Source organism: Enhydra lutris, unplaced genomic scaffold, assembly GCF_002288905.1.
Source record: "Enhydra lutris kenyoni isolate GAN:26980312 unplaced genomic scaffold, ASM228890v2 scaffoldscaffold66, whole genome shotgun sequence".
In the NCBI taxonomy this organism is placed as follows: domain Eukaryota; kingdom Metazoa; phylum Chordata; class Mammalia; order Carnivora; family Mustelidae; genus Enhydra; species Enhydra lutris.
This window is the reverse complement of record NW_019154150.1, coordinates 11,290,394-11,301,559: the sequence shown is the minus strand read 5'-3', so window position 1 is coordinate 11,301,559 and position 11,166 is coordinate 11,290,394. Positions and strand designations below refer to the sequence as shown.

The window sequence follows — 11,166 nt, the reverse complement described above, 5'->3', positions numbered from 1 at the left end:
AGGCTCCCTGCTGAGCAGAGAGCCTGCTTCCTCCTCTCTCTCTGCCTGCCTCTCTGCCTACTTGTGATCTCTCTCTGTCAAATAAATAAATAAAATCTTTAAAAAAAAAAAAAAGACATGAAAGCAGAAATTAAGAACCTTTTCCTAAAGAAAACACCAGACCCAAAAAGTTCTACGGAAGGTCTACCAAACTTTTATTTAACAATTTATTCCAGTGTATACAATTGTTTTTCAGGGAATAAGAAGAGAAAGAAACTTCCCAATCATTCTAACTTCAATAACAAAACTAGAGTTTTGTTTTATATATATATATATATATATATATATATATACATACACACATATATAATATATAATATATAACTATATTATAGTTATAGTATAACAATGGAAATTGTAGATCCTTTTCATTCATAAAAATAGATGTAAAAGCTCTAAGTACCATGTTAGTGAATCAAATTTGATAGTGTGTAAAGAGGAAAGATATACTACAGTTGTCAGTTTTAAACTAGGAATGCAAAGATGGTTTTACTGTTAGAAAATACATAAACACTTATAAAAGTAGAGAAAAGCCATGCAATAATGTTTAGAGATGCAGAAAATGCATTTGATAAATTCAACACTGATTCATGATTTTTTGTAAATCCTAGAAAAAATTACAATTTCTTTGAAAATTCAACAAAGGGAATCTACTCCCCCTCCTAATATCCTAAAATGGGGAAACATTAGAATGATTTCCTTTAAAAATGAGAGAGAAGACAAAAGTGAGAAAAGACAAAAATGAGAGAGAAGACAAAAGTGTCCACAATCGCCTATTTAACATTGTACTGGTAGCCCTAGTCAGTACAATGAGATAAAGAGAAATTAAAAGCATAAAGATCGGAAAGAAGAAAATAAAACCCCAAAGAATCTACAAATAATTAGAAACAAAAGGAGAAATTAGCAAACTAGCTGAGTATAATGTGAATATATGTAAGTCAATTACATGCCTATAAACCTAAAGCCATTCAATTTGTAAAAATAAACCATTTTAATGAGAAAATGTTCAAGTTCACTTGAAATTAGAGAAATGCAAATTACAAGAATGCTAAGAGCATTTTTTTTTACCTATCAGATTGGCAAAAATTAAAAACTATGACAACACATTTTGTTGGTGAGACCGTGAAGAAACAAATTCCCATTGTTGATGGGAATGCAACCTGTGCAAACCTTCTGGACAACCTGGCAACGCCTAATATGCAGGAGAGTTAACCTGGCTGCCCTGAATATCTTCATTCTTGCACGTTCTCATAGGACCTCCATGTGGGACTGGTCCTCAGCTGGTTTCTGGGAATCGAGCCATGTGCTACAGACTGATAAGAATATTTTCCTTGCTTGGAACTTTGAACCACATTGTACTGACCTGTCTATGTGGTTTGTGCCTTATGGGGAACATCTCCTTCCTTCCTAAGGTCTGAAAATGAGTCACGAAGTTTCAGTAACTGCAGTTAATCATGAAGGTACTTTGTGCTTATCTGACTAGCCCCTTCCTACGCCACTCCCCCACCCTGTAAAAACCCTCAGCTCAGGCTCAAGGTTGGTTCCCTGGCAGGAAAGCCTTGACCTCTGTTGCTGCTGTCCATCACTGGGGGAGTAAGAGTGTGCTGTGTAATTCTGCTGAAAGAGTATTATTGGAAGCTAGCGCCTGGTTGCCCGAGACTCCACGCCATGCATCTTTTCTCTTTATTGACCTTGCTTTGTATCTTTCCACTGTAATACATTTTAGCTGCCAGTATAGCAATTTCTGAAGCCTGTGAGTGGGTCTAGTGAATCCCAGAACTGGGCATGGTCTTGGAGACCACTGACATATTTGACAGAATTATATACGCACTAACTTTTTGACTCAGCAATCCCGCTTCTAGAAATTTACCCTGAAGATACACTTTCGTCAATAAGAAAATACATGAGGAACAATCTAAATGTCCATACAGAGGAGAGTGGTTGAATAAAAGATGGTATAACTGCCCAATGGAATATTATGCAGCTTTCAAAAAAAAGAGGAGGAGGAAAATGTCTATGAACTGATATGGAATGACTTCCAGGCCACAGTGGTTAGTAAGAAAAGTACTATGTTCAAGAACATGTATAATATGCTACTTTCATATAATTAAGGAAAAGATAAGGTATATGCTCATTTGTGGGGGAAAAAATACAGCAAAGGTAAGTCACAGGCTAAAGAGATTGGTTATCTATGAGAGAGAGCAGGTGCAAATACGTAATGAGGGTAAAGGGAGGAGGGGGAGTGATGCTTCCCTAAGTACAGCTTTTTGTATTCTGACCTTTAGAACCCTAGCATGTTTCACATACACCTCCCTCCTCAAATAAATAATTGAAATTAACAGGATGAGGCAAAAATCCAAATGGCAAACTAAGTGTATTATAAATAAACATCATAACCACATTGAAGGAGACAGAGAAGAAAAGAACTAACTTAAGTAACTTTGGAAAACAGTATCTTGGGGATATAAAGCTGAAGATAAGAATTGCATAAAACTGTATTCTGGTCAATGCATCTGTTTGTCACCGGGGTATGAATTTGCAATGCTGAAGCTACGCTACATACCTGCGTATTTGCTGGGGTTAAGCAAATAGCTATGGTGTGGGTAATAAGAGCTAGGTTTCTGTTAGAGAAGAGTTACAACCGAGGACAGGTGAAGACTAGAATGAAGACCATGGCATTGGATTGGAATCAAAGGTAACAGTATGAACTCATGACTTCAGACACAGACGGAGAGCTAGAGAGATGCTGGATCTGTGTTTTCTAGCCCTGCTCCCTGAGAGGCCCACAAGCAGTGACACCTCATAGCAATGATCACACCCAGTACTCAGATCTTGGTTTCTAAGTGAAAGAATGAGGGTTCTTTGGAGACGTGGTTGGTCCCAGGGCTGGAGCAGGAAAAGTGCAAGATGTGAGGGTCGGGGGTTGTGGGGGGAAATTATGCAAGTATTCAGTGTGCCACCTACAGCAGAAACTTCATCAGAGCCCAACTTTTATGATGCAATAAGCAAAATTCATTTAAGATAACAACTGGAAATGTATTCCATTTCCGGGAAATCTATCAGCAGCCATTAAACCAAGCTAACAATATGCAGCTCTTGTTGGAATGAAATCTCAGAAAATGAGCAATATAACTAATTGTTGTTAAACAGCATGGTAGCAAACTTCTAATTTTATTAAACCATGAATAGCATTGCTAAAACACCTCTGTCTCCATAGGTTCATTTATTTGTTTAAAAAAAAAAAAAGAATCATTTATTTGTGACATTTCCCCAATTGTGTATGTGTGTGTTTCGTTTTACTTTTTAAAATTGCATGTCAGGGATGCCCGGCTGGTTCAGTTGGTAGAGCACGCAGCTCTCGATCTTGGGGTCGTGAGCTCAAGCCCCCATGCTGGATGTAGAGCTTACTTTAAAAAAACAATAATAAAAATGAATAAAATTGCATCTCCAACTCATTTGTTACACAAATTTAAAAACTGGCACAGGAAGCCTGAACGCATGGGGGCAGCGGGGTGTCTCAGTCAGTTAAGTGTCTGACCCTTGATTTTGGCTCATATCATGATCTCAGGGTTGTGAGATTGAGCTCCGAGCTGGGTGTAGAGCCTGCTTACGATTCTCTTTCTCAGGGTGCCTGGGTGGCTCAGTGGGTTAAGCCTCTGCCTTGGGCTCAGGTCATGATCTCAGGGTCCTGGGATCGAGCTCCATGTTGGGCTCTCTGCTCAGCAGGGAGCCTGCTTCCTCCTCCCTCTCTGCCTCTCTGCCTACTTGTAATCTCTGTCAAATAAATAAATAAAATCTTAAAAAAAAAAAGATTCTCTTTCTCCCTCTCACTCCACCCCCCCCAAAAAGCTTATGAAAACATGTTGAGAAAGCAAAATACGTGGAGAGACATCTAATGGTCGTGAATAAAAGTTGTCAACTCCCATACTGATCTCTAGATTCAGTAAAATTCCAGTCAAAATCCAAAAGATATGTTTTGTGAAATTTCTCAAGATGATTGCAAAATGTGGGAGAATAAAGGGCATGAATACCTAAGACAATTCTGAAGAATAATAGGGAGGAATGATTTGTCCTGCCAGATATTGAATTTATTATAAAGTTAACATTAATTAAAGGCACCGTGGTAACAGTTCAGGAATAGCTAAATGGAAAGCCCACAAATAGATCTATGCAAACAAAAGTTTGGAAGGGAAGAGAGAGCAGCATGACTGAACAAAAATGGAAGAAATATGCCTTCCATCATAAACAAAAATTCCAGCCCTCTTAAGGACTTAAACCTCAAGAACAAAACTCTTAGTAGAAAATATAAGGAATATATGTTTTACTTTTGCGTGAGGATTTTTAAAAAGATTTTATTGGGGCGCCTGGGTGGCTTGGTGGGTTAAAGCCTCTGCCTTTGGCTCAGGTCGTGATCCCAGGGTCCTGGGATCGAGCCCCGCATCGGGCTTTCTGCCCAGTGGGGAACCTGCTTCCTCCTCTCTCTTTGCCTGCCTCTCTGCCTACTTGTGATCTCTGTCTGTCAAATAAATAAATAAAATCTTTTTAAAAAAATTAAAAAAGAGAATACCTTATAAAAAGATTTTATTTAGTTACTTGTCAGAGAGCACAAGCAGGTGGAGGGGCAGAGGGAGAAGCAGACTTCCCCATTGAGTAAGGAGCCCAACACAGGACTTACTCCCAGGACCCTGGGATCATGACCTGAGCCAAAGGCAGATGCTTAACCCACTGAGCCACCCAGGTGTCCCTTGGGTGAGGATTTCTTAATCAAGACGCAAAAGCTGTGCTACTTTATGCCAACCATAAAGTTGTTAAATGATAAATCTGACTACTGGAATATGAAAATTAAAAAAAAACAAAAACAAGCCACAACTGGGAGAATATGTTTGCAAACACATTATTGGGGGGAAAAATGAGAATCAGGAATAAGTAAAGAAACTTACAAATCAATAATAAAAAGACAATCAAAAACTGGGGAAAAGACACGAGTGGGCATTTCAAGAACAGAAAATTCTTGTGGCACACAAATGTTCGGTCTCTTTAATAATGAGGGAAATGCAAATCAGAGCCATAATGAGAAATTTACACTCCTTTGTTTGACAAGACTTAGGAATTCTTGACAAGGCATCATTTCTGGCAGGATTGTTCACAGTTCCACTTTGAAAACCAATCTGGCATTGCCTTATACAGTCAAATATTTGCATACCTCATGACCCAGCAATTCTACTTCTAGGTATAAACTCTGGCGAAACACTTTTACATACGATCCAGGAACGGACACCAAAATGTTCATGATGACACACATCAAATATGAAAAAAAAAAAAAGCATAAATGCCCATCAACAGAATAATGGATAAAGTGTAGTATAGTTATATAATGGAATATAGTACAGCAATGAAAATGAATATACTTTAGCTACATCCATTAGGACTTGACCACCATGGGCTTTAAAGATGGAAGGGATCAGAAGCCCAGCAATGTGGGCAGTTTGTAAAAGCTGGGAAAGAAAATAAATTCTCCTCTAGAGCCTCCAGAAAGGAATGCAGCCCTACTGACGCTTGATTTTAGCCTAGTAAGACCCATTTTGGACTTCTGCCCTCCTGAACTAGAAGGTAGCAGTTTGTGGTAAGTCACTACATTTGTAGTAACTTGTTACAGCAGGGCTCAGAAACCCATACAGTGTGTATGTGAGTAAGGTTGTAGGGGTGGGGGTGGGGATAGAGGACACCCCCCCCCCCCCCCACCCAGCTAGGGAACTTGGCTCTACTCATAGATTTGACTTTCAGGCCTGGAGCCAGCTGCACTAGCCTCCTCCTGCAGGGTCCCCTTCAGTGTGCCCCTCACGGGACCCTGACAGTCTGCAAGGCTCTGGAGCACTTGCTTCCTCTGCTGACCCCAACGGTCCCCTGTTGGTGGCCAGGCCGCAGGCAGTTGGTTCTGTGTACAAAAGAGGCCCAGGAAAGGGAGGTAAAGCCGGGAGCAGCACTTTATCTGACGGCAGGAAATGGCCAACTACCATACCTGAGAACTCATTTCCTGTGAGGGCAGCCTGCTCCTTCCACAGACTTCTCATAGCTGAACAGGCCCCAGCAGGCTCCTGTCCACATCTGTGCTAAGAACTCAGCCCCACAATCGCCAGGTGTCATCATAATTGCCACCTTCCACACCCTCCCAGTCCCTTCTCCCCGGAGACAGGACCACAAGCCAAAGCCAGGGCCCACCTGACCACAGTCCAGGCCTAGCCAGACCCTTGGAAGCAGAACTCTTGGGTTCCATTGGTGGCTAGGGAGTAGTGTCACAATGGGGCAGGGAGGTCCTCGGGGTGGAAGGGACAGTGAGAAGCAGCTTTCTACTCTGGCATTCTACCCCCTTCTACTCTAGCCACAGACTCTAGAAACAGAAGGGGTCAAGGTGGGCTGGGAAAGCCTCCACGTGAGGGCAGACAGTTCTGGCACCTGGAGTACCTGCTGTCCCCATAAACCCCACTGAGGGAAACTCTCCCACTCTTCCAGACACAACTTGCCCATCCTGCTCCCCATACCTGGGGTGGGGGGTGGGGAGGAGAGTCAGAGGAGCTCAGCTGCCCTGAGAACAGAGGTGGAAACAGAGCAGAGGCCTGAGGCAGTGTAGGTTTAAGATTTGGTGGTGAGAAGTTTGGGGAGCCACCCTAGGATGGTTTCTCCTTTCCCTGAAAGGAGGGAAGCTACATGTTAGAAAGGTAGGAGGAAATGAGCTATGCAGATGGAGGGTAGAAATGGCCCCTGGAGAAGGCTGGAAAACAAGCGGACTAGAAAAGCCTGGCAGGAAGGCTGGGCGCTATTAAGCCCAGTAGAGGCTGGCAACTGGGAATTCTCGGGATAGGCCTGCTGGGCGGGTGACTCTGGCAGTGACCAGCCACCTGGGCTGCAGGGAGAGAGAAGGCAGCCGATGGGGCTCATTCGCTGCTGTGGTTTTGTTGGCTGGGTGCAACCAGAGGGGAAGGGTTAAGGAGTAGGCTTCTGGCAACAGGGAGAAATGGTGTCTATCTCTGGGTAGACCTGAAAACCACAGCGGACACCCTCTAATCTGAGCAGGGAGGATCGAGGTGGGGAGAAAGTACCAAGGTCAGCAGCCCAGGGGGCCCGGTGAGGCTAAGGATGGTGATGTGGAGCAAACGTCTGTGTTCCCCAAATGTATAGGTTGAAGCCCTAGCCCTCCAACGTGATGGGATTTGGAGATGGGTCTTTGGGAGGCCATTCCGTTTAGATCAGGTCATGAGAGTGGTGGAGCCCTTGGGATGACATTAGTGGTGGGAAGGTGGCCGGCTGGGTCTGCAGGCCAGGAAGAGTCCTCACCAGAACCGGATGCTGCCGGCAACCAGCTTCCAGAAATGAGAGAAAACACGTGTGTGTGTTTCAGCCACCAGTCTGTGGCCCTCTGTCATCGCAGCGTGGCCAGAAGCGGGCAGAGAGGAACAACAGAGTGAGTGAGCTGGGAGGATGGGACTGCGGGGGGCTGTGGGCAGAGGACAGGCTGTCTGAATTAGAGACATGAATTAGAGACATCCATTTCTTCTTCTCATTTTTAATTACAGTGATTATTTATTTTTAAACATGTTTTATTAACATATAATGTATTATTTGCCCCAGGGGTACAGGTCTGTGAATCACCAGGCTTACACAATTCACAGCACCCCCCACAGCACATACCTCCCTTATGTCCGTCACCCAGCCACCCCATCCCTCCCCTACCCCTCTAGGAACCCTCAGTTTGTTTCCGGAGATTAAGAGGCTCTTATGGTCTGTCTCCCTCTCTGGTTTCCGCTTGTTTCACTTTTCCCTCCCTTCCGCATTGATCCTTGGGTTTCTCAAATTCCAGGTATCAGCGAGATCATTTGATAATTGTCTTTCTCTGGTAGGAGAGGCCTCCATTTCTTGACGTATAGGCCAGCGATTCTTGGGACTCTGGAAGTGGACGTGTATTTTAACAAGAGGACAGTAGGACCTGGGGTGGGAGGGACAGCGGGGAGCCAGGGCGTTTTAGGGGAATGAGCTGGAAGTCAGGACTAGGAGGTTTCTGCTGGAGGGCAGAGCAGCAGCGAGGAGCGGCCGTGAGAGCCCAGGTGCCCAGGAGGAAGAGGCAGGAGACCGGTACCTTCTACGGGGGACTGAGGACACAGGAGCTTCTTCTGGATTTGCGGCAGTAGTTCCAGAGACACGGGGTTGGGGGCACGTGTATGGAGCCAGGTCAGGGGGACATATAGAGGAGTTGGCTGGAGAAGAGCAGGGCTCCCCAGGCTTTGGACATTCACGTGGAGATACAAGCTTCGCAGGTCGGTGGGCTCGGTCTCAGATGCAGGCACAGAGAAGCCGAGCTGGGCGACCTGGGCTCAGGCCAGGAGGGAACACCAATCAGGTGTCCACCTCCTAGTCCCTCCAGCTCACTGCCATCACCCCACCTAATCATCAGAGAAGATGAGCTGGTAAATGTGTGCGCCAGAGCTCATTGTAATGTCGCCCTGCCTTGTTTCTCTGCTCCTGCTTTTGCCCTCTTCCAACACATTCTTCAGAGATAGCTTGAGTTTTATAACACAGATCAGCTCAGGCCACTCCCTTCCTTAAAGAAAAAACAAAACAAAACAGTGCCTTTTATTGCTCTCAGGACGAAGTTCGGAATTAACCCTGTGTGTGTCTTCTGAAGCTCCAGAACCCCTCCAGCCCGGCACGTGCCTGTTCTTGGCCCCTCCCCAGCGCCCTCCTGCACCTGCTGCCTCCTCTTCATCTGTCCTGCACTTCCTTCTCCACTGAGAAGCCCATCCTGGGGGGCCGCCCAGGCCCTGCACGCTGGGTCAAGCTGCCTTTCGTAACCCCACTATGTCCTCTCCTCCTCCACAGCATTCTCCCGGGGCTCCAGAGCAGGGGTGTCAGTTGAATGGCTCCATATGCCGTGCATTTCTGGGTCCAGGACTGGGACCCAGTCCTTGGGTCCAAGGCAGAGGACTGGGTAAGTGGGTCGGTCGGTGAGGCAAGCCCTCAGGGTGTGTAAGTCAGGGCCATGCTCTAGGACTCAGCCCCGAGAGCCATGGGTGTGGGGCGGAGTGGGGTGTTGGCACTCCTTTCCTATCTCCTTGGACCTCGGGGGCAGACCAACAGAGCCCTCCACCTTTCACACTCAAGATTAGAATCCTTGAGAATTTGTGTAAAGCGACCTCTAAAATCATCCACTCGAAAATGGGAAGCCTATGTAGCAGGCTCCTGTCGCCAAGGCCTGAGAGGTGAGCCGTGCTCTTGCCCCCATACAGCTAACCATAAGGGCTCCATTGCTGGTGTGTCCCTCAACCCTGGGCTTTTCTCTGATCAACACAGTCTGTGGAGAATCACCATGGTCCCGTCTGTACTGGAAACTTCCTCGTCCTGTCAGGCCCCCTTTCTGTCATGTTCCTCAGGATAGAGTTAGGATGGGGCCTGCGTATCTTCTCGCCTGAGGTCCCAGGGTCTCAGCTGCTGACCTCCTGTCAGCAACTGGCAAAAGACAGACATTTCCCATGTAAACAGAATGAGCCCCGGGGCGCTTTTTAGTACATACAGAGAAAAATCTTTCTGGGGCATCTGGGTGCTCAGTCGATTAAGCATGTGACTTTGGCTCAGGTCAAGGCCCTGGGGTCCTGGGGTCCTAGGATTAAGCCCCACATTGGGCTCCCTGCTCAGCCGGGAGCCTGCTTCTCCCTCTGCCACTCGTGCTGCTTGTGTTCTCTCTCTCTGTCAAATAAATAAAATTTAAAAAAAGAAAAATCTTTCCCTCAACAGCCCAAAATCCCTAAAAAAAAAAGTGCTCGGGGCGCCTGGGTGGCTCAGTGGGTTAGGCCTCTGCCTTCGGCTCAGGTCATGGTCTCAGGGTCCTGGGATCAAGCCCCGCATCGGGCTCTCTGCTCAGAGGGGAGCCTGCTTCCTCCTCTCTCTCTCTGCCTGCTGCTCTGCCTCCTTGTGATCTCTGTCTGTCAAACAAATAAATAAAATCTTAAAAAAAAAAAAAGTCCTCAAAGACCTTCCCAAAGGCAATAGGTGAAACTTTGCATGTATGCTTATGTCCTGAAGGATCTATTAAGTCTCTTTTCAGCTGCTTCAAAAGAATGTGAGTGTCCCTGTTTTAGAGAAAATGGCCTCTAGCTTTGAACTGGCTGCTTTACAAATCCCATGCAGCTTTTCCCAGCCAGGCAGGTTTAGCCTGGGTGCCACACTGTGCCACGAAGGACTTTCAACTGTCTCCAGTGGGTGGCTTTAGCTCGGGATTCCACAAGAATCCCAAGCTGAAGTCAGAACAGGAAGCTAACCAAAACTTCTTCCCATTGCTTCAAAGCCAAATCTGTGAGTAATAATATCTGTGTATTCAAGAGAGGCCAGATTTGCAAAGGTGGGGAAACTAGCCCAGCATTGACCACCCCTCCAGTCTCCACAGGAGAAGGTGAGTGGGAGAGGGGGAGTGGGGTTCTGAAGGAACCCTTCCGTCCTCAGGAGGGGATGCTGAACCTCCTGGTCTGCTGAGAAGCTAGCTGGGGGCACCTGGGGGTCAGGGCAAAGTGGGGTGTGAGGCTAGGAAAGCACTTTTCTGCTGTGTGGTGGTGCAAGATGTATGGTGCTCTTGTGGGCCCCGTAGTGGCCAGGGAAGGCAGCCTGACCGGCTGTGGCTTGACGCTGCCCCAGCCAGGAGGGCTGTCTGGTAAAGAAAGGGATGCAGTGGAACAGACTGTGCGGGGAGCAGTGCTGGGGGCGGGAGCTGAGGAGGGGCCCAAGAGGTCTGTTGGGAGTCCATTGCTCAGAGGCAGGGACAGGCAGGGGTGCTGGGAGCACTGCTGAGAAATCCTGCAAAATGTCCCTGTGGCAGAGAGAACTCTTCGCAGGCTGCCGCGGTGCACTCCCTGGCAATTAGCCAGTACAAGCCCAGAGGGAACCACAGCCCATGACAGCCAAGTAGTCAGACTGCTGCCCTTTCCCCTGGCCCTGTACAAGCCATCCCCACAGGAGCCAGAGGCAGCAAAGGGTAAACAGGAGGGGGAAGGCAAGGAGAGGAACAACCAACCTCCTCTCCTGCCCCACCACGGGTTCCCGGCCCACCCGGTTGGGTGGGAGCTGAACATGGGGCAGGGGGTGGAG

At 46.7% G+C, this 11,166-nt stretch overlaps 1 protein-coding gene across 1 annotated transcript in view; it reads right to left on the bottom strand.

Moving 5' to 3' along the window:
* The window catches only part of LOC111159016 (solute carrier family 22 member 14), a 35,220-nt gene that overhangs the window by 20,494 nt on the left and 3,560 nt on the right, over positions 1–11,166 (bottom strand). Inside the window, exon 2 of the mRNA XM_022521372.1 lies at positions 6,054–6,149. Within this exon, the coding sequence (XP_022377080.1) occupies positions 6,054–6,149 (96 nt within the window). The remainder of the gene's footprint in view (positions 1–6,053; positions 6,150–11,166) is intronic.